The sequence below is a fragment of the Malus sylvestris genome, chromosome 15, assembly GCF_916048215.2.
Source record: "Malus sylvestris chromosome 15, drMalSylv7.2, whole genome shotgun sequence".
Classification (NCBI taxonomy): domain Eukaryota; kingdom Viridiplantae; phylum Streptophyta; class Magnoliopsida; order Rosales; family Rosaceae; genus Malus; species Malus sylvestris.
Window position 1 is genome coordinate 33141374 of NC_062274.1, and position 24592 is coordinate 33165965.

The following is a 24592-nucleotide window of genomic DNA, read 5'->3' on the forward strand; positions in this document are numbered from 1 at the left end:
CTTCCACAAATTATTGTAGTAGTTTCGAACTCTTCTTCATAATAGTTAAAGTTTTGTTAAAAACAAAAATAAGTTGTCAATGTAAAAGATCGTCAATAAGGGTTTTCTAGCGCAATATAGATTCTTATCCAAGACACGTATCATTTGGTAATGCCATGTGAATCGCTAGAAACAAATAATAGCTAACCTGATACCAAAAGTTTTATAAGGGACCGACAAAGGCTATCATGAGCCAAAAGATCTTCCAAGGAGATTCTATTTGGAACTATTAAATGTCCAAGGTCCAATTTTGAAAATTTTCAAAGGTTTTTCTTGACTTTGTCGGTGTAAACAAACAATAAGTTAAGAAGCCAAGGCAATCAAACATTGAGAATTTAGTTGCTAATCCATCGGTAATCCTTACTAATCGGACCAGCAATCAAATTATTTCCTTTCTGTTCCGACTTTTCTGCTCAATTCGAACTTTCCGAAGCTTCAACCCAAGACAAAGATGCATTGAACTTCAACTTTCTTAGATAGAATATTTTCTTTTCCCTATAGATTTTACAAGAGGATACGTACGGTGAACCGGATATTGATCACTCTGGAGCTGCTGTAGGCATGCAAACATCGTCTTCATCCAACAATGCTGCAATATCTACGAGGTCGTCATCCATATCAGCTCTCCCATCTGAACTATTCATACTACTGTCGTATACCACCTGCATAACATCAATTGAAGTTCAACGAAAAACCAGTCAGACTTATAAAGTAGATTCAAAATCCAAACAAACCACCAACGCGGACATAAATGCTTTACCTTGGTTTCCTGTATCTCAGTGACAACATTAAGCAGCCGACTGTATTGATCTCTTGCCTCGGGATATTGAATCATGGACTTCACCCTAGCAAGCGCCTTTTGCAACCTTTGCTCTGTTTGCTTCCTTCCTTCTTTCAGTACATCGTAATCATCATCCTTCGAGGATGAAGCTTGCATGCTGGGGGGCTCAGCAAGTGCTTCTGGCTTGAACCCACGCAATCCACTTCCTTTTCGTCTCCAACGCAAAATTATCTTCTCCACAATTCCTACGGACCAGACTATCTTTCTGTAGTTTTTTCTCACCTGGTGGCCTCTTACATGAGCCTGTTATCAAGAAGGTCGAAGTTCGATTTCATGAATGGATTTGAGCACAGAACAATTTAAGGGGGAAACATGGAGAAGATTAAATGCCTCAAAAATCGAATCGACCACAAATCATATTAACAAAGAGAATCATGGCAACGTACCTGAATTTTGACAATACGTTGTCGGATTATCAAATAATCTTTTCTACCCTTCCAACTACGGAACTTATTTTGTATTCGAATTGCAGCAGCATCCACATGCTCATCACGTTTCCCTGGCTTATGCGACTTAACTGCAATGAGTGATAGAGCATCTTCATCTGAAATTCCAAAATTATCACTACCAAATTCTTTCAACTGCTTCCGCTGGAAAGATTTTACCCTGAGCACTTGATGAATACGAGCAGCAGCTTGGGTAGCATTACAGACAGCGGTTAAAGAATCCCTCAGGGAAAGCCCACCCGTTAAATCCCCATTCCCGATAGGAGTTGCGATTTGTTCTGAAACTGTTTCTACTGCTTTGGCTCCTGAAATCTCAGCATTATTGCCTTCCTTGATATCCAAATTAAGAAATGAAAGGTGATCACTCAAAGTAGATTCTGCAAGATAACCAGCAATTCCCTTGTGGCCCTGTGCAGAAGCTAGGTCTGCAGGTGTTCTTCCAGCAGGATATTTGGTTCTTGGATCTGTTAATAATCCAGGAGCTGCACCAAGAGAGATGAGGGAAGCAACCGTGCGCTCTCTGATATTAATTACATGAAAAGAAGAAAATGAAACAGCAAACAAGTTGAAATTAGATAAAACCAAATTAATAAGTCAAGAACAAAGATGCAAGATTCTGAGAGCAGTCTTATTTGAGAAAATCCTGGCACAACGATCTGATCCAGATGTATAGAAGTAAATGCACTCTCTTGCCATAAACCGTAGATGGTAAATTGTTTAATATGTTTTTTAAGCAAGTAAATTGTTGATGGTTATAGTCAAACAATTGACCGTAGCTGGTGGCCTGCATGCTGAAAGAAAGAATAGAAAGGAAAGCATACCAGCACGGAAGTTCAAAAAATGAAAGAAATTTTTCTACAGTGCTCACCTGCCATGAAAAGCTGCCCAGTGAAGAGCTGTCCATCCATCCACATCACGAAAATTGACACTGACTCCGGCAGTTATTGTGGGCAGTAAGACCCAATCATAGCCAAGAGCAGCTCCAAAATGTAATACACCTTGGCCACCCTCGTCTAGTACACTAGGGCCTTTTCCACCAGCAGCCAACTTTTGCAAGAGCCATGCACGCAACTTCTCTTTAAGTAACTGTTGAAGCAACTGGTCCTCTACTCTCTCCAAGGAAAAGTCCTCATCTGACGTAAGTTGTAGCATCCTGTCCCACTCACCATTGTCATTTTTCAACAACAAATCAATTTTACTGATCAACTCAGAATTCTCTGCTATGCTGGTGGGATCAAAAGTTGGAGAGCTAGAGCTTAAGGACAGTAATTTTCCAAAGCGCATATTTAATATTTCATTCGTGCAGCCAGTGTAATCATCTTTCGCATCATAATCTGGTATTTGGCCAACTCGGTATTCAAATTCCCTGATTTCACTACACGCCAGCCTATTGGAACATGTCACATAGAAAGGAATCCTCCCAGCCTTATGGATGGGAGTATAACAACGAAGAACACCATCTGCTATAACCTCAGCAGGAACTTCAACTTCCCCAAACATGCATGACCACTTACAACTTTCTGCTTCTTGACTCTTCAAGAACCTTCCTGTGATCAGAACCTGCATAAATTGAGGGCTCAATGAGAAAATTGTATGATATTTGAGAAACTTGAAGACAACTCTTACACAAAAGTATAACAAGGAATATGGAAGACCAAGTTAACTCTTTACCTTAATTTCAGAGTTTTCATATGCCCAGTTTGGTGAGAAATCAATAATGCTAAAGAGCTGGTCCTGGGAAAGAGAAGGCCCCAGCATATAGCTATCCAAGCGTACTTGAAGAGGAACACTGGATTCATCGACCCCATTCTCACTTTCAACTGTATCCCAGTAGGTCTCTGAATTGGACTGTGTTTGTGTCTCATCCACATCTCCTAGTTCTTTACTCATCCATCGGTTGAAACTGTCAAGCTTCTTCAAGCCTTCATCTAACAAAGGCTTTGTAGCAAAAGCATGCTTGTAGCTTCCCTCTATGGTTTCATTTCTCTTCGAAATAGACTTCAGATGATATTCTTGCTCAGGGTTTGAAGGCTGTATTTGAAGGTCATTTGGCATAGAATAATCATTTGTCTTATCAGAATCCACATGGCACACCAGAGAATTGAGTAAATTGGAAGCATGGACTCCTTCATATAACCTTGTGCTGACATCATATGCTGTATTTGAATGCAAGTTTTGATCCACAGGCCAGCTGGATGAACCAGAAGAGTTGGCTTCCAAAGTCTGTTGGAAAGTTAAACCAAAGTATGAAATTTGGAAAAGCAAAAACAATACATAAAGGACAGCCATACTCAGCCTCCCCATAAAATCTGTTGCAGGGGTGCCAGAGTAATGGAAGGAGAACCCAAATAGCTACCCTCCATAAACTGTGGTATTCTGAGTATGCTTAAATAACCAATTACTACATACATATATTTGTTTATTTATTTAACTTACCAGTAACAAACTACGATTTTATAAATAATTATGCAGGATTCGAGGACTTTGAAAGCATATGGCAATGATAACCATCACTAGAAAGTTTTTAAGTGAAGAAAACAGGATGTTGAAGACTTCGAACACACTAGACCATCACATTTTGCCAACAACATGATTAAATGACTCACAATTGAAAGGATGATGTCTGGATATCCCATATACGTGGATAACTAGCAGAAGTACCAGCTTTCAAGGCCCATACAATTCCTATACTCTAATTACATTGATAATTTTTATTAAAAAATTTAAAATCTCATCATAATAAGTTCTAGAAACTTGGAAATAACAGAAATAATTGAAAAACTGACATCTCAAAAATTTGCTTGAGTGGTTGGAAGCAATGAGACATAAATTCTTGTCAAACTCCATGCTTAATTAGGTTTGACCCTGTCTATAGTTTTCTAACACAAACAGAATCAGTATATGCTTCCATGATCTTTGATATTGTCATGGAAAAAAATTCTAAAAATTCAAACAAAAAACTGGTGAAAAAAACTTTTAATCCAAGTATATTAAACTGATGAAAAAAAAATCTTCATGCATGCTCCACCAGTTTTCACTAGTGAATGTCCATCCTTAATAGTTATTACACAAGCTTGTAATGGCAAAGCCCTATACTCAAAATTTTTGCTTCAACAGCATTAAATGTGTAAGTAAACTTCCCCTTACCTGCCAGCCTTGTTGGACCCTTGGTCTATCCTCATACATCTGCTTTTTACCAAAATTGTTTGTGAAAAGGTGCCCAAACGTCTCATTCTCTTGCTTAGAGATAATTCCCGTTGAATCAGAATGTGTTGCTGAAATTGATGGCTGAAAAGGCAAAGGTTGAAAGCCAGTAGTAAAATTCCCCAAGGCACCATCCCATAATGTTGAGTTAAGATTTTTCCTGGGATCGTAGGTAACGCCAGCATCTTTAACATCTTCCTTCCTATATGCTTGAGTGTGTGAACTAAAATTCACCCCAGGAATGGCTGACAATTTTTCTTGATATTCATCTGTTTTCAATGATTTTATCATGAACTTGGTATTCTACTTAATTCAAAAAATCGTCTAGATATTTAAAAGCACCAATGCATTTACAAAGACAACATAGATTTAGAAAATAGGAGGAAAAAGTTTACTTGAAAATGACATCGGATAGAATGCAGTAGATACTCCAGCATTGGTCTTCTCAGCCTTAGGCTGTAGTAATTCGAGAAAAGGTTGTAACTGGGAACTTGCTTGGTGATTATATACTGTATCATGCACCATGTTAAGTTAATTTAAAGATAACTGCATGAAAAAAAATATTATATATATATATATGGTAAAACTGGAAAATGAACTTATTCTTCCAAAATATTTATTAAACAAAGGAAATTATTGACAAACTGTAGTAACGGAAATGGACAGCGCACCTGATTCAGCATCTTCGAATTCTGATGCTTGAGCGCTACTTAAGCTTGTTGCGTCAGTAGCTTGGGAACGCATTTGGAAACTACTTGGATTGAAACTAGAAGAAACAGAATTGTCCATTTCAGAATTGAGGGCAACTTCTTCAGTTTCATGGGAATAAGGAACACCTTCTTCAGTGCCTTGAATATGGTTATAGTTTGTCCTATTTCCCTGAATAAGTAATACAGAAAATGAGACAACCCAGAACATGGAGATCCATAACAGAAATGAAAAGTTGGATCACATAAATGACAAATAGATGCACAAATATCCTATGGTAAAACACTAGATAGCATGAGCATAAGAACTAATCGATGAACGGTTATTTCATATTAATTGGGACCTAAGCAAGTGGACCAAATTTTACCTAAAGCCAAGCAAGAACTTCTCTTCTTTCTCTGGACACTAAGAGCCTAATTTATTAATACATTTCAACATTGATTCACACATGAATCACAGCTTGAATTTAAGTATTCAAAAATACACTAGGGAAAGTACATATAAAATGGTCAGTTGCTCTTAAATGACATGCACTTTACCTTGAAATGGAATAACAATAACTCTTATGATAGTTTGGGTCCAAAAGGATCTCAAAATGACAACCAAAGGCTGGCAGAATCACAGAAACTTATTGCACAAACAACAAGAATGAAATGAACAGAATAAAGCATTACCTTAACTTCCCGGTAGTGGACGAGAACTATGTGTTGCAGAGCCCTGCAGCAATGACCAAGTAGGTCAGATGTGAAAAGAAAATTTCACAATAAATTACTTGAATCATTAGCATGTGAGACTAAATGTTAACTGCATTTGGGTTTTCTTTAATTTTATTAGACAGGTATTAAAATGAAAAGGCAGCCGTGGGTGCCTGCTTGTACTTGCAAACACATCCACAAACACTGCTAAGGCTTGAGAACAAAAATCTTTGATAGATTTGTAGCATATAACTCACTCTTCAAGCATCCAATAACTGCGTCTTTGGAAATTTTCATTTTCTTCTCCATGTGCATAATAGCAGTGCAGCACATCAACGCTTCCAGCCTGAAAGGATGTTCAATTATTATTCAACCAATTTGATTGAAAACAAAGGCCTTGTCAACAAATTAACTCTTGACACAAGCCACAAAAACTTGAGAAATCTTTAGCATCTAATTGTTACCACCTACTTAATGAAATTCTAAACCAAATTTCTTTCCGCCTCTGCTTTCTTAAGCAGCAATTTTTATTCAATGAACTTTTCCCTTGACATTGGTGTGTCCTTGTACTTAATTTTGGAATTAAACAAGGGTGCAAACTAGCCACAAAAAGTTGAGGATTGGACTACACAGACTTGGCTAGCTATTTTTCGAGCTCAAGCGAAATACTAGTCTTGAAATTCCAACCAAGGTATACCAAACTGTCACAGCCCGGATTAGACCAAAAGTAAATCCATGCGTGTGAGCTATAAAATAGATTGAATACGAGGCTATATTGGAGTGGCCTAAATCTTAAGCTCACCAAGGGTGGGATCGATAAATTTGCATCCCTAAAATGAAAGTTTTTTGTTTTACAAAGAATCTGTAATAAAAATAATTGCATAACCCTTATATAATTTAAAACAACTGTGATTCCTTAAGCCTCAGCTGCCCACCACACAAAATTGTAGCTATTGACATTCGACATGTCAGAGCCTCCAACATCACTCTTATACCAGAGTTCTTCTCTCCTATTTAATTAAGTTTGGTATTTATGTTACTTATTTTTGGTCAAAATCCTTGTGTCATAAAATAATTTTCAGGAGAAAGTTATAACATAATATAGCTCTTAAAAATACTTAAATCAAATTTGTATGCAAAACATTGTCATAATATATTTATATGTGCTTTGTAAAACCTATTACACCATCCTTCGATGATTACCTTAAGTCTCTCATGGGCTTCCTTCACTGTCTTTCCATCTTTTTTCTTCCTCCAGTTATGGCCATCTTTCCTGAAGTATCTAAGCACCTTCCGATCAAATAGAAAAAGAGATCCACCTGAAACAAATGACGTGTATCAAGCCACAGCAGGTATTCAAGGGTAAATGCAACAATACAACAAAGCAAGCTGCAAATCAAATTTCTGCAGACATCTCATAAAACTTAAAATGTGTAAATGCTATTATATCTGACATTAAAACGGAAAATCGTGAGCCTTTATGTACAAAAGTGAATGCCATTAATGCCTACTAAAAACAAACCAAAGACAATACAAGACTCAACTCTCATGTCAGACGGAAATGAAAGGAAAAATGGTTATACTGATTTGACTGCTGCTTAACACAAGTACCAATTGACATAAACTCTTACTCTCGATCAGATAATTCCTAGTCACAACCTTATGAAAAGAAAGCTCGATACATATCCCAAAAGGAATATTTAAAGAATGATGCACCAAAAAAAAAAAAACATAAAATAGATGTCCTGATGTGCTTTAGAATGTTTCAGAGTTGGAATTTTAAAAAAGAAAACTACCAGGCTGGCCTACCCTCATATCAAATCATTGTGCAAGCAGAGGGACTACCATGAAATTTCCGAAAAGTAATTGGCCCATGTCTGTTGAAAATTTTACAGATTACTATACACATACCAGTTGAAAGACAAGCTTCATTACAATTACTTTTAGGAAGGGAGGGGGAGGCGTTTGGGGTGAGACCAAGAACGCACTCTCCATGAAACTTCCAAGAGAATTGAGAAATTAGAAAACCGAGTTAAGAAATCTTACAAATTAATATTTTATTATGTGATAAAAAGAACAGACTTCAATAACAATATTTATTGCTAAATCCAATGCAGCTGAAAAATCATACCCGGTGGCTTATTTGCAGGCACTGAAGCAATCTGAAATTTTTGATAATTTTGAAGAATTTCACATATTTCAGCCGGGCGTAGCCAACGATGTTTAGCTTCTAAGAGTATCTGCGCAATATCTGCATCCAAGTATATCATATTAGTAAATATCCATATACCATATATAAAATAGATAATAGTATTATAATGCTTGATTCACTGTCATGAGCAAACCACAAAACAACCAAGCGAGAGTGAGTCATGATTATAGACAGATTTAAAGCTAAAAGAGAAGATAATTTACAGGATGTTCTCCTCTTCACCTAGTGGTAGACTTGTTGAGAAAAACTTCAAAGATAATCATCTAACAGATTCAGTTCGGAAGAGTTTGACCAACTATCCATACCTGTGCAATTTGACCCACCCCCTTATGTCATTTTTGCATACTCAGACGCACCAATATTTTCATATGTTTCAAGATTTACAAAGAGGGGAATGAAACCACAGTTTGGAAGAGTTTGTAGAGGACATGTGCATTTGGTTTGTAGAAGTGGGCTTTGAGAATTTAGTAGGAGAATTCCAGAAGGTGCAATAAGACTACAATGTGACCGACTATCAAAAGATATTTTAAAAATGAATGGATTGATGATGGTTGGGCAAAGGGAGCATTATTTAATTTCTAGCTTCCTTAGTGACCTTAAGAGAGAAATAAGGAGCAAGGACGAGACGATTTACCATGTCATACTCTCTCAAGCAATTAGATTGGCCAAAATGAAAGAAACAGCATCAAGCCACAATCTAAATAACGGAGCCCATATATCATAACTAGACATCCCAGCCTCAACTTGCCAGCTAATTTGAGGTCTAACAATTCAAGGAACCAAAAAAAAACCCACTGAGAAGACCCTCCACCAGTTAAAAGAAAGTCTTATGCAAGAATCAACATCCACATCTTTTTGTAGCAGAACATGAGGAAGATGAACCACCTGAATACAGGAGGAATTAGACGACTTTTTGGAAATTTAGAAAGTGGCTTTAGAGATTTTCGTCCATCCATTATTTGGAAATGTAGCCCAGAAAAGATAAATAGAATCGTCAAGATTTGAAATATCTTGGAAATTCGGCCATTGATCATCATGGTGAACAATGGGAGCACCCACAGATCCCATTGTCATTTTCTAAAGAAGTAAGAGGGGTCAGTAATAGTTAGCTGCTATTGTTGATGCTGGTGCCATGCCAGAGCTAGCAGACAATTGAGCTGTGTAAGTTCCAAATTGGTGAGTGGCTACTTCTGCTGCTTCGCAAGACGAAAGCTGAAAAGGGATCTACAAACCTACGCTTTGACTAGGAAGCTGTTGTCTTATTTCTTTAATTGATGCTATTCTGCGTTCATGGATGTAAATTTGAAAGCATGATTCTAAGTTGTAAGATTCCAACTCAACACCCTATAATAAGATTAGAGTAGAGGTTTACACAAGGTGATTTCGGATAAATTAGTTTAGTACTCGATTGATTACTTTGCTGGCAGCTTATGATTTCCAATGAAGATTGAGAAATTCTTCTCCTTCCATAAGAAAATAATACCAAGCCAGCCCTAGTCTAGACGGGGCTAGACTCAATTGTGACGCTGATTCGATAATAAAACAGTCTAGGGTAGCTGGAATTGAACACTTTGTTTCACTTCTCAATACCATTTCCATCGTTTGTCAAAACATACAAATTTTTTTACAAAATAAACCACATGATTACAAGTAAATCTCATATTTTATCACCAAAACTAGGAAACAACAGAAAACCCAAAAACTTACCCAATTGATTACCAAGACCGTAACGCTTCGTCCCTTCCATGAACTCGATGTGGGTTGTAAGAGATTCACTCAGACTCAGACCCCGTACACAAGAAGTTTGAGCGTACAGAGAAATGGTAAAAGCGTGTGATGAAGACTGCAAATAAAGGGAGAAATGGGAGGGAAATAAAGGAAGGTTCTGAGAAAGGTGAGAAAATTGCAGCAGAAATGGAATGGAAATAAGGAGGGACTGGATTGTCTGCCCTCCCATTTCGATGCCCTCCCGTACCCTCTGTTTTGTGTGATCACGTTAAGACACGTCAATATTTTATATTATTTTTTTATAAAAATAATAAAACAAAAAAAAATAGTAATATAAAATGTTGAAGTGGCTTAACCATGACCACACAAACAAGAGGGCACGAGGAGGGCACCGAAATGGGAGGGCAGACAATCCAAGTCCAATAAGGAGGGCAGTAATTTTGTTTTTTTTTTTTTTGGATGAGTTGTGAGTTGTGACTCGTCGGTTTGTGTGTACGAATGATAAGGACTGTGCATACTTAACTACTAGAATTTACCTACACATTTTGTGTGTATGAACATATTTTTTTAGAAAATGAGAAGAAGAGAAGGAAAGAGAGGAGTGAAAGGTTTTCTTTTTTTAATATTGGAGGTATTTTAACATCACATGCAGGTGATGTTTTAATAAAAATAGTAAAATTTAGATCTATAAAATGACACTATTGCCCATCATTTATTTTTTGTGATAGAAGACTAAGTAATCTTTTCACCCTCTTTTGATCAACAAAAATTGTTTCTATTAATTAATAGAGATATAACTTTGGCCCACTTATTTTGACATAAAATTTGGGATCTTTCTGGGATTTTGCTTTCTTTTTGTTTCTCCAATAAAACTTCATTAAAAAGAAAAACATTCTTTATCATCAAATAACAAGACACAAGAAGTAATAAGAGGGATGGATGGACCTATTACTATTTTTTATTGAACAAACAATATCATTTATTTAAGGAGTGAGGGTGTGGGTTAAGCCTCACAATGGATCAGCCATAATAATATGGTTCAAATTTGCTTTTGACAAGAATCAAACATAAGACTACTTACTTACAAGTAAAAATGAATTTTGATCAAACGGCTACAAACAAGAGACTCATTTAAAAGTTATAATAAATGTAGTTGTTGGATCAAAATTCAACGGCTCGAATCCCGGAGTAGTTGGATTTGGTGGAAAGGGATTCGGAGAGGATCCCTTTCCTCCCAAATATGCATGTCAGGAATGAAAAAACCAATATTAGCACTAACATTCACAACGAAATTAGTCTTCCTGTAGATATGATTTATTATTTATCTATAAAGGAGATATCCTCGTTGGACAAGGCGATGTCACGATCTTCGGATAATCACTTGAGAAGGGTTTCTATTGGGATAAAGTGATCTGGTCAAGAAGGATAAACTCTCAATGAAGGCACAAATTGTTAGAACCGAATTCGGGCACCGTCAAGGATGGTGGAGGCACAAACTCGAACAACTTGTAAAACAAAAAACAACCGCCAACAAGCCTAAGACTAGGGGAGTGTTTTGACCAAAGGTTCTCTGATGGTCAAGTTAGTAAGCAGTTTTAGACTCAAGCAATGGCCCAAAGAATTAGAGTATTGAGATTGTGTTACTGGATGGGTGCATTTATGCCGTTGTGAAAGAGACGGTTTAGGATAAAGCCATTGTTCTAAGCCGGAAGAATCCTAGAAGATATGTAGAAATAAATATTGCACCTTCTTAGTAGTTGTGATTACTTGTAGGGCACACTAATTCTTAAATTGTAGGAGATCCAAGATTTATAAAGATTTGATTGAGTCCATAACCGGATTAGATCTCGTATCTTGTGGAATAAGCATGATCATTTGGCAGAGTTGTTTGGACTTCACATGTTGCCCCGAGACAAGGTGATGGGGACATTGCTGATTCGTCTGATCCAACCCCACTCAAAGCTAGTGAGTTTATGACCAGACTTCTGAGGTAACAATATTCTTATTCCACAATTGTAATAAAGCTTAAACTTTAAGCTTTAAAATCCTCTCCCCATCCCTAAGATATTTTCAATCATTGGGCTAAAATAAGCCTTGAAAAGAAAATTGATTTTTTGGGCTAGATTGCCCCCACCCCTACTCACCACAATTTAAGCCTAGAATGAGGCCCCATTAACACCCATTTTTTTGGCCCCCCATCAGCACACCAACGCATGTCACTTTCCACACACAACAAACTTGTCTAGGACCCACCACTAACAGCTTTGTCGACCACATTTTCCGAGCCCAACAACTAGACATGTAAACGAGTCGGGTTTATTGGGTTTGGATCGGGTTCAATCCGACCCGTTAAGTTAACGAGTCACCCTAACTCGACCCGTTTCACCCATTAACAGCTGTTAACAATTATTATTATTATTATTATTATTATTTTGCATAGAGTTTATTTTTTGTTGTTAAGACTTTACTGAAATTACTAAAACATCCTCAGCTAACTAAAACATCCTCAGCTAATGAGTTGACCAAAAATGACCTGTTATTTAATGGGTTGTTAACGGGTTCACCCGTTAGCAACCTGACCCGATAAGCATCCACCCAAATACTAATATTAACGGGTCGGGTAGGGTCAACTCCAAAATGCCAGGTCTACCAACAACTACTTCTTGGTCGGACGATTATCGTGAACCGTTGGATGATCCAACCCTCTAAATTCTTTTTTTTAGTTATATTAAATCAAATGAATGAGATTGAATATGAGAAATCTAACGGTAAAAACCAAATTTTGACAGCCTAAAGTTAAATCCAAGAGCTAATATTTAAATCAAATTTTACTCAAAAATTCTATAAATTAAAATATCTATGTATTTATTAAAAAAATCCACACAAAATTCACTTTCATCATATAATTCTTTCATTTTCCTTTCATGGGGTAGGTTTAGTGATTCTTCATTATTTATCAAAATTTATATATTTTTAGATTAAAATATTCATAAAATTAAATTAGCATAATCTGCATACATTTATTTATAAAAAATAAAAAAAAATTACCGAAACAAATTAGACTAAAATCATTCTTTAATAATCTTGAACTAAAATTTTAAGCCATAATTATTAGAAGAGAAAAGTTGTTTATGAGTTATGGCTAAACTTTTAGGAATTTTAACGAAAAACTTCCGATACTGTTCACTTTAACGAAAAACCACATTTTTACACTAAAAAGTCAATCCTGGTACTATTCACTTTACCCTTTATTTTATCCTTATCGTTAAAACTTAAAGTTTTCAAGCCATTTTCATTAGTTTTCCTTAAAAAAAAATTAATATTTTTAAGCTTTATTCGGACCATTAAACATGGTTTTAGAATTCCTACATAATCTTTATTCAAGATTTACAAAAGTACATGTGTTATAATTTGACTACTACATTATTTTATAATATATAAATTGTTGCAGTCCTATTAGATTAGGAATGTGATTGTGTAAATCCTAGTATATCTTGGAATATCTCTTATATTCCTATTAAGAGTAGATTACACATTAAATGTTGTAATCCTAAATGGAAATGTTTTTACCTATCCTACTACTATAAATAAAGGCACAATGAGATGAAATATAATACACCCACAATTACACATCTCTCTCTTCTTCTTCTTGTCCACTGCCGCACCTTTCTCTCTCTCTATGGCCTCCATAATTGTTCAGTAAATTATGCCTACAACACGTTATCAGCACGCTCTTGACGTTGCACTAACAAGAAAGTTTGATCTTCAATTAGGGGAGTATTACGTTTTAATCATTTTTTATGATTAATTTATTATTTTGAATTGATCTACATGCTATTGATTCAATTTAATTTTCTGTGTTGAACGTGATACAACGCATTGGAGATGCAATGCTGACTTTCTGAGAAGGATCTTCTACAAATTCAAAGGCTTTTGTTGTTTTCTGCCAATCAAGTACGCTTAAAATAAAGTAAGATATTTGAAACGATCTTGAAGCATGAAAACATTCCCCATGATGCATGAACCCCCCATGTTTATATTTCCTTTCCGATATATATATTGTATATGTTCATATATTTGTCAATATATATTTGTTTCATGCATTACGCAATTATATTTGCTATGTGGAATTTTTGAGTTGAATCAAAAGAAATTAGAAACAATTAGGATTTTTTTTTCAAACCTTAGAGTCGAAAAAAAAAGGGAATTAAAAATTGGGATTTTTGCGGTTAAGTCGCGTTGTGTAGTCTTGGACAATGTCATTTACCGAATGGACCACCACGACAGCAGCCTTTTGGGCTTGCTGCGTATGCATGACAACCAAGCTTCGGCTTGGGAAGGTTTATGCACGGGCCTAAAGCCCCTAGCTCATCTCTAGCAGGCCTGCAGCCATGTTGGACCTTGTCCATGGGTCCCTGACCCAAACGAGCAAAGCATGCTGCTTGATGCCCTTTCCCATTGCACGCTAGCCCATCTCGCAAGCCTGATGCTTGCTAGGCCTTACTTTAGGTCATGGCTCGCCAACAACAGAACCTAGGCTGCTGGGCTCGCCTCGCGCCAACCTAAAAACCTGAAGTCGCGCACCAGCACAAGCTGGGCTTGCTGACCCATGCGCCCTTTTTGGCCTAATTCCAGCAACTTTGAGCTGCTAGGTTTATCATAACCCACGACCCAAAGGCCTACAACCTTCATGTGGCCTGTTGCCATTTTTAACTGCTTTCTGTAGCCACCCAAGCCTAAACCCTTTTGGGCTAAACTTTTTCGATCCAATGCTAATTTTTTGGCATTTTAGATAATTTTTAACTTGAATGTTATAATTATTTTTACTTCTACGATCGACCCCAGATGGTCCTGATCTATAGAATTAATTAAAAGTGACATGCAGTCCATTAATCTGATAATGAATCCAAAATTATTGACCTGCAGATCACTTTTGGACATTAACGATTCAATAATTGATTTTTATACTTTGAACCGTTGACTTACTTTCTAGTCCCGAAGCACTCACACTTGATTTTTTGAATAACCTTAAATCCACTACGCTTAGTTGTATATTGCATTCTGTGTTCTTGCAGGAACCTCTCTTTTATGAACTAAACGTTATAAACTAAATTGAACCTATAGTTTCAAATCTAGTGCCTTTGAAACTCGAAGATTTCATAAAACAATACACCCATGAAAACCCGACGTTTTTCATGAAAACCATGTCTTAGAACTCGAATGTTCTAACTTTGATGCTTATGGATGATTCCTTCCCATAGCAACAATCACAATCTTGTTCCCTCCAATTCAGTGAATTGTCGAACCGTCACAAGTTTAATTTTCCTAATTTGGACGTTTTCTATTAGAAACCATTTTATGTGGGGTACAAGACGTAAATCTCCACTTGACTATCAAGTAGCTGAGAAACCATTGAAGCCAACAATGGCAAGGAATAGCTGAATAAGCTTCCGCCATGATCTTTATTCGAAGACTTATGCTCAAAGCATTACAAATGGAAATACCTCCCGATCGAGGATTCCATGGTTCCTTGGCTCGCTCCTACGGACTGTCTAATCATGAAAGACATTGCCTAAAGCATACCATGATTACGTCCATGAATGAGTACAATTCTGAAGTTTATAAATCCAATCGAATTTTGACTGCAGAATATTTTTCTCGTCCTTCTTTGTTTCTAACTCGCCCTTGAAGCAGCAGTGTAAATAGCGGAAGTTTACCAGATTCTCGGATCTGATTACTACCACAAACGTGAAAGTAAGGTATGGAACCAGTTCGGCTGGAGTTTACCGAATAGCTCGACCCAGTTCGGTCAAAGCTTACTGAATGGTGATGCACTACTTCGGTAGGGATACACCGAATGACATATTCTCTCACAATCCAATTTTGAGTTTGTTTTTACAATATATGGTAGAATCAGGGCTTGCTAAGGTGTGGCATCATGCCCGAAGCATGATCCTTGGTACCTAAGACCTAAAACTTCAAGAATAAAGGAAAATATTCTCGAACCTTAACCCTGCAGAATCTATTTCTGTCTCGATGGAATATACCATTGGTTATGCACCTATTCGTGCCCCTGCTAATGTTGTTAAGGAGTACCATTCTAGTAGTCAAGACGTGAGACTAATTTTGCTCCACCAAACACCATTGGAAGAACAAAATTTTGACATGGATGGCCTTGTTGGCCGAATCCCCTTAGTAAACCATTTACTTTGTGAACATTTTTTCATGTTCTTAAATTCACGTTTGGTGTATGTTTTACTTGATATTGTCCTCGAATATGAGTTAATTGAATCATGTTTCTTAATACATGTGACCGATTCAATTAAACACGTGATTAGGTAGGAATGTGGAAAAGTTAGTTGTTTGGATGAATGCGTACAACGCACACTAACTTTACACTAAATCACATATCTAACAACGACTTCAGGTCTATCCAACCTAATTAAGAGCATTGGCACGCTCCTCGTTGTATGAATGGTACTGAATCACCATTTAAGGGACCTTAAATTCTCCCTAACGTTGAGTTTTTAAGGATATTCGAGATGACAATGATCATAAATGAACCATTGAAGCAAATAGGGTGGAATATCTTTGCACCACCTCCAAAAATGAGCCTGAAGCTTTGATTTAAGGCCAATGGTTTGTCTCCTAACTGGAAACATGCCATATATGGCCAGCCTGGAGCTGGGTGATTGAGCAGTTTACTTGTTTTGGCACTACCTTTTGGGACACTTAGGTCGAACAATGATGCTATGACGCATCTCCTTACCCGAAGTAAGGATCTTGTGCCTACAAGCACACTTTGCCAAAATTCGCTCATTTTGGGAAATTTGATTTCTAAATCATCCCTAGCAAAGATACAAAATGACTTTCTTTTCACAATGGATTCAAGGGAATATATGTGGACTAATCCAACCAAAATGCGGACCATATAAATACGTATGGTTTTGGTTGATGAATCGACAAACTGGTCACATGTTTGTGAACAAACATTACTGCTTAACCTCATGGCCGATTAAAGGTTTACCACCCTACTTATCCCTTTAGGTCCGGGAGACTGGATAATGTCGGAGAGTTTATATCGACGGTTTTTTGATAAAGTATTGCAATATTTTGGGTTTATAATTGAACATTGAATTCCCATGTTCACCCCAAAGAGTCTCGCCTAATAATCATAAATCGCAATTTAAATGATCATCCAAATTTTGGTAAACGTACCAAGTTTTCAGTTTCTGCCTAGGGCTATGCAATCCTTGTACATAGTTATGTTGGTCCGCCTTGAGGCCCATTGCCACCTAACCTATATGACGTTACAGTTAGTTATTGGATATGAACCTGACGATTTTCGTATTTATGCATTTGGGTGTGCATTCCATGTGCCAAGTTGCGCCGCCACAATGTACCACCATAGGTCCTCAAAAAAGGATGTGTATCTTTTGTTGATCATGATTCTCTTTTACACTAACTCTCTTCGAGCCCTTGCATGCGATCTTTTTACCGCTCATTTGGGGTTGTCCCTTTAATGCGACAGTCTTCTAGCCATTAGAGGGAGATAAGAACGTCAACGTTCCTGGAGAACGACGCGAATTTGCGTGGACGTTGCCCACTATGTCTTATCTCGATCCCCATACCACACAAGTGTGATAAGCAAGTGCGATGAATTTTAGCTTTCAGAATGTTGCTCCAGACGCATTCTTCTAATCTAGCTAAAGTGACGAAATCATATACCAGCTGCAAACATGCCTGCAAGGATAGACGTACTTAACCGACATCGAGTCAACATCCTTGGAGGGTGTACCACCCTTGTTAGACGATTTGGACACCCCTGTTGGACGGTTCAGTACACCATCAGATAGCCAATCAATCTGTCTTGGTCTGAAGTACGACAGATCATTTGGTTCATAGGATTCACTTCCCTAGAAGAAGAAGACACGGCACAAAAAAGAATCTAAACTCGATCCCTGTCTTAAATCATTTTCATCTTATGAGATTAATCTGGATCTTTCCCGAGACTTAAAGTTCTTGGTCCAGTATACTAGTTTGGATAAACTAAATGGAATTGAAATGAGATTATCATCGATGATGTTTTCACTTATATGGTAGCTACCGACATAAATGAAAAGCAATGATATCAAATCGTGTTTCGTTGATTAAGTGACAATGTAGAACTGATTGGACAACTAAAGTTACAATCCAAGTCAAATTCCTTACCAAAGTGTGTTTTGGACCTGTCGTTCCTACACTGCCTAAGGTAACCCTATTGTGTTACAAATGGGAAATGAAGCGTTATGAGATGAATGAAATAGTGCGATATGATGTATGCCTTACGACACAAGGTTTCTCTCAAAATGTCATATGATTGATAACAGCATTATGAAATGTGGTTAGTGTTTTCTCCATAGGGATATAAATACAGAGATTTACATGTAAGTTCCTGAAGAATTACATGGACTGGTTCAAATAGTTTCAAAACCACGGAACACCCTCTTAACTTATTTTGAGGTGTTCACTTACAATCCGACGGATGTGGTATACCCGTCTAAGTGATTATTTGATCAGTCAGGGATATGAATTATGCCCTTGCGTGTTAAACTATGAAGTCTTATTCCAAATTGCTAGAGTTGCAGTTTATGTTGTTGACATACATCTCACTAAAACTCTGTAAGAGCTTGAGAAAACTGCCTCGCACTTGAAGATGGAATTTGAGATGAAGGATCTTGGGAAAACTCATTTATGCCTTAACCCAAAGTTGAAGCATTGTTCTGATGGTATTTTGGTCTACCAGTCGAACTGCACCTCAAATGTGTTACCCTTGAGTATACCTATGATCATCCATACGTTATATACAAATGAGACCCTTGAAGAGGTTATGGAATCTAAAATTCCATATCTAAAGTTCAACTTTGCTTTTCGTTGTACTTAGCGCATTGTATTTAGACAGGACATCTCATTGGTTGTTGATCTTGGTAAAGATGCAGCATCGCGCCTACACGCATCCACTAAATTGGTATTAAAGACTACCCTGAATGCACTACATGGGCAAATTCCAACGCATCTTAATGGATCCAACCCCCTAATCCTCGAAATGATGTTTGCCTTGTTGTTATGCTGACATAGGTTCCTTATCATACCCGCATAAGGCAAAATCCCCAAATGGTTATGTCTTTTTTGTTAGGGATATCGTAATATCTTGGAGGTTCACAATATGACCTTAGTTGCGAAATCTTCGAATCGTTCCAAGACTCACCTTACTTCACTATGCCATAAGTGAGACATGGTTAGGAGTTCTTGTTGAGCATATTCGAAGTACTTGCTGTGTTTTCATCCATCGTTAAGTCCCAACAACGATCCATAAAGATTATGCGGCATGTATCAACCCGATCAAGCCATGATACATCAACGAAGTCAACACCAAGACATATTGCGTTTACATCTACATCAGCAAAGCATTAGGAGATTGAAGTCATGCAAGCCAATCCCAGACAACTTTGCCGACCTCTACATGATGTCACTGCCGAAGTTAACCTTCCAGAAGCTTGTCCGAGGAATTGGTATGCCTAACTATCCTATGCAATGCTTGTAGTTCTCATTGGAAGTTATGTCAAACTCAAGGGGAATATCCAGAAGTATACTCACTTGATCTTAATGTACTTTTTTTCCCTACGATTAGAAGCATTTTTCCTATTGGGTTTTGCTACCTAACTAGGTTTTAACGAGGCACCCATCCTGGGCTGATCATACATTTGCGAGCTATTCTACTTGCGTCCAAAAGACGTATAGTTTTGACTTAATGCAACTTCTCACTTTTCTTCTTAGACTATGGGTTTTTCTCCCACCTTATGTTTTACCATAGCGAGGTTTTGTGAGTTTTACTTTTTATGCATTCTTCCGTTGATATGAGACTCGCATTCACTCATTGTGCCGACGACTTCATCAATTATACTTGCTTTATCACTGAAGACCTGATGCGTCATTTACTTGAGTATTTACACACTCAAGGGGGAGTGTTGCAATCCTATTAGATTAGGAATGTGATTGTGTAAATCCTAGTATATCTTGGAATATCTCTTATATTCCTATTAGGAGTAGATTACCCATTAAATGTTGTAATCCTAAATGGAAAGGTTTTTACCTATCATACTACTATAAATAAAGGCACAATGGGGTGAAATAGAACACACTCACAAGTGCACATCTCTCTCTTCTTCTTATTCTCCATTGCCGCACCTTTCTCTTTTTCTATGGCCTCCACAATTGTTCAGTAAATTATGCTCACAATATAAATCATATAATTAGTATAGCGAAAACAATTGACTATATATGTTAAAGGGTTAGGATCATAAAACACTTTTTTTTTTTACACACACTTTGTAAGGATCACTCTGTAACCCTTTTCAAGGATCCTAGCTGTCTATATTTCAATTCATTATTAAATTACCTTTGCAAAAATTTAGACAAATCCAAAACCACTAAGCAATATATATGGAAATTTTTTGAAATGTCATATGAACTTGTGAGCATTTTTCAATTTGTAATATAAACTAAAATTTTAAGCAATTTGTCTTACCAATTTTTTGAAATCATTGATTTGTCATCTTTTCCTAACTCCGTTAAGTTTTTTATCTAAATATAAGTCATGTGCCTCGGACATGACTAATGTTTAGGGTTATTTCAGTCATTTTAATGCCTTACTTCCCTTTTATTAAGTTGTATTCGATAAAAAATTGTAGGGTTCTCAGGCAATGGAACAATATTTTTGATATGATAGCAATGAAATGATCATGCAATGCACTCTCTTCTGGTTATTCCAAATATGTAATGATACACAAGTGGAAGTTTGCATTTAAGCACGTCACGAAGACATAATTACATACGGGCTCTATAAATGAGAAATAGGTTGACGCTTTGTGCTATAAATGGAGTTGTAGATGCATATGCACAAAAAAAAAATATAAGTGTTTGTACTAAAGAAAAGTAAAAAAATTGTGAAAAAGATGTTAAAATGACCTAAATAAACCTGAACACAAGTCATGTGCGAGGCATGTGACTTAAAAACTTAACGGAGTTAGAATAAGATGACAAATTAATGATTTTGTAAAGTTAGTATGTAAATTGCTTAATTATTAGTTTGTATGACAAATTGAAAAATATGAACAAGTTCATATGACATTTCAAAAGTTTTCCCATATATATACAAGTCTTTAATGCAAAGGGATCCCCATTTTTCCAAAAAATGGAGATTAGGTGTCGGGGTAAATCCACATCAAACTTCAACGATCTGAACAATCTATGTTGTAAGTATCGATTCATAGATCATCCTTACAAAAATTCAATTCAATCCCAAAGCATTTGCCTACGTAATTATCAAGATAAAATTTCATTGTTTCTTATATAACAAAGTATTTATTAATTTCTTTAAACGCAATTAGATGTCTTAAATATTTCTGATTTGACTAATATTTCACATACATTCATTTTTGACACACATTTTCACAAATGTTTTGTAGGACCTACTCTGTAACAAAATATTTTAAGGATTACGCGTGAATCTTTTAGATTTTTCCTCAAAGATCTCATCTATAAAAAATCACAAAAATTTGAAATTATATGACCATTGAATTAATTGATAGTCTTGCTTTCTATAAAATCGTATTCGTTAATATATATATTTTTTTACAAATTAATGTTTTAATAGTTTTAGATCTGTCTAATTTTTTTTTTGGCATAGATCATTTATAAATGATGAATTGAAAATATAAACTATTGAGATTCTTGAAAAAAATTTCAAAATGAACGTTACAAAATGTGTGTTACAAAATAGGTGTCTTTTGATCCTCCTTCCGATGAAGGATTCATCAAATAATTTTATTTGAGTAAAGAATAAATTGTAGTAATGGTCCCTTAATTTTAATCAAATTAGAGTAATGGTCCCTCAACTAAAAGTCTATTACAATTGGTTTCTCAACTCATCAAAATGTGTAGCTATGTTCATTTTCGTCAACTTCGTCTGAATTTTGTCAAAATAAGTTATGTTGGAAGGACCATTACGACAATTGGGATACCTCAACTCATCAAAACATGTAGCTATGGTCATTTTTGTCAACTTCGTCAGAATTTTGTCAAAATGAGTTATGTTAGAAGGTGTCACAGCCCATTCCGAAATACTTTTATCGAAGGTGTGAAAAGACTAGAATGCCATTGGGCGTTGAGATGAGTCATATATGACATGGTTTTAGAAGTGGACCAATATAATTATTTTCTTAAGTTTTTGGGGCCAATGAGAACTAAACCTTGGTTAGTTGTGATTAGTGTGTAGATTGGATCACACACATATCCACATTACTTTATCTCTCTCTTCCCTCCCGTGTTCTCTCTCTGTCTCTCGGAGTCTCTCTCTCCTTCGAAATGGTATGGACAAGCACCCAAGTCCCTTGAAACTTCACAGATCGTGGCCAAAATTAGTACCATTGTGCTCGTGAGGACCATACGAGTTCAAAGGTACCCATTTCAGGTAAGAACTCGTTCGATATCACGTTGAAAATTCAAGCTCCGAGTTGAGCACTATTCACGAACTTTTAACTGGTTATGTTTTAGGACAATCCAAGCTTGTAGGAAGCTTAGTGAGGTCCCAAGGAAGCTCAGAGTGCTTCGTTTGAAGGTTTTGGACGTCGGGATCGTGTGGACGAAGTTTGGCCGGTTTTCTTGGAATTCTCTGGTGAGATTTCGTGACTTTTAGAACTTTAAATTAGTGATCGTATTCTACAAGTTAAGAGCTTCATTTTGGTATAAAATACGTAAAAAATGGTGCAAAAACGAGTGAGAAATGGACAGTTGCAGGTCTGCCCAGAATCTGGCGCTGATGACACAGTTCCGGCGTCTGGAGGTTGAAGATGATGCGCGTGGGCCACCCTTGAGGCCGTGCCCTCCCCGACGCGTGGGGGCACGTAAGCCACCTAAAAATTTATCTAAAAATATCACAATGTTCGTGAGGTTGTGTAGGTCACGTTGGTATATTTAAATACCAAAATTGAGCAATGTATGAGAAGTTATTAGCTAGTTTTGTATATTTGCTTTAAAATAACGTTTTTATAGTTAATTCGCATATAGGTGAGACTTATCCCGAGGACGAGCGTATCCACGGGCGACTCGGGGACTACGACCCTTCAACATACCAGTGAGTGGGCTTTTGTTTTTAGTATATACTTATATACTTGATATATTTCCCAGAAATGCATTTTTAAGGAAAGTATGCTTAGAAATAATATGCCAAATGTTTCTATATTTTGAATATGCATTGCATGGTTGCATATATATATATATGGTGCTATGGAGGCACAAGTGAGTTCAAGTAAGTTATGTTTGGTTGTGTGAATCATCGATGATGTGATATGTAATTAAGTAATGTTGAGCTCATAAAGCTGCACCTAGGATGATTGTGAATTAGTCAGAGATATGACGTACATGCCTGTTTATTTACGTCACCTCCCGCACTATATGCTCATATTGGATCCAACTTAAGTGCACAGTCTTGTCGTACAGACCTTATTCATGGTTCCGACTCGTAGGTGACTAGAGATTTATTGCCTGGCTATTATGAAAGAATAGAGTTGAGCATAATTATATTACACCCAACCTTGTCATACAGACCCTATCTAGGGGTTCCGACTTATGTGCAGTATATTGCCGTATAAGTCATAGTAGTGATTCCGGCTAGATTGAGTTTGAACTATGAATTCAGCCGTACAGACTACCACAGAAATTCCGGCTAACATATCATATTTCTATGAAATTATTATTACCTAGATTGTTTACTTTGTTACATTTTGGCATGGCATACATATGAATATGATTCTATGAAGCATGAACTTAATTGATATGATTTCAGATACATATATGTATATGCTTATATCTTGATTCTAGGAAAATAATATGTTGATGCACAAAACCGGAGGGGTCTTGGAACAACGTAAATCTGGTCGTGAATCTGCAAGAAAATAAATAACACAAGATGTATCGTGGTTCACCCCAAGGTTTGGGCTACGTCCACACTGATATTGTATTTCTGAGGGAGAGAGAGCTCTGAATATGAGAGTGAGAGCTTTGAGAGGATGAGAGTGAGGCCTCTGGGGGTGAGGAGGCTTCTGAGCCTTAGGGTTTGTAAGGGTGAGGAGGCCCTTTTATAGAATAAGGGCTCCTTCCCTTTTTACATATTTGCCCCTTCCTTTATTACATAATTACATTTGAGTCTTCCGAGTATTTATACGGAGACCCTAAGTATGGTATAAACATAATACATGTTTTACAGCGAGGGGTTAGTATATTGATAAATGAAATGATTTTCTAAAACATTTGTTTTTGCCCATTCACGTTATCTGTTTTGAGCCTCTCCAGGTTTTAAGTAAGCTTACTGTTGGTGGCTCGGGATCGTCGGCAGTTCTGACCTATTTGATTAATAGTAGGACATTTTTGGTATTGTGTAACTAGTACTTGTCCTACTGGACTGCACCTAGACTTTTTATGCTTTGATCAGGAGTGTATACGGTTGTAACTAATTCCTATCACTCTCTGCTAGTAGTGCACTATATTAATCTGGTTTTTAATTATTCGTATAGTTGCTATCTTTATCGCTTCCGCATTGTGCACATGGCTACGTCACTCTCACGTGACGGCTAGCATGCCTTGACCTCGGTCAGGGTGTGTTAGAAGGAATATTACTACA

At 36.8% G+C, this 24592-nt stretch overlaps 1 protein-coding gene across 1 annotated transcript; it reads right to left on the reverse strand.

Moving 5' to 3' along the window:
* Nucleotides 1-342: 342 nt before the first annotated feature.
* On the reverse strand, nt 343-10111 carry LOC126601705 (calmodulin-binding transcription activator 3-like). The gene is made up of 13 exons (XM_050268450.1): nt 9853-10111; nt 8065-8184; nt 7137-7252; nt 6191-6279; nt 5913-5955; nt 5202-5409; nt 4926-5039; nt 4474-4799; nt 2998-3549; nt 2195-2886; nt 1267-1846; nt 800-1123; nt 343-701 (listed from the first exon to the last, which is right to left on the reverse strand). The coding sequence occupies exons 1-13, from the start codon at nt 10100-10102 to the stop codon at nt 579-581; spliced, it is 3537 nt and encodes a 1178-aa protein (XP_050124407.1). The 5' UTR covers nt 10103-10111; the 3' UTR covers nt 343-578.
* Nucleotides 10112-24592: the final 14481 nt, after the last annotated feature.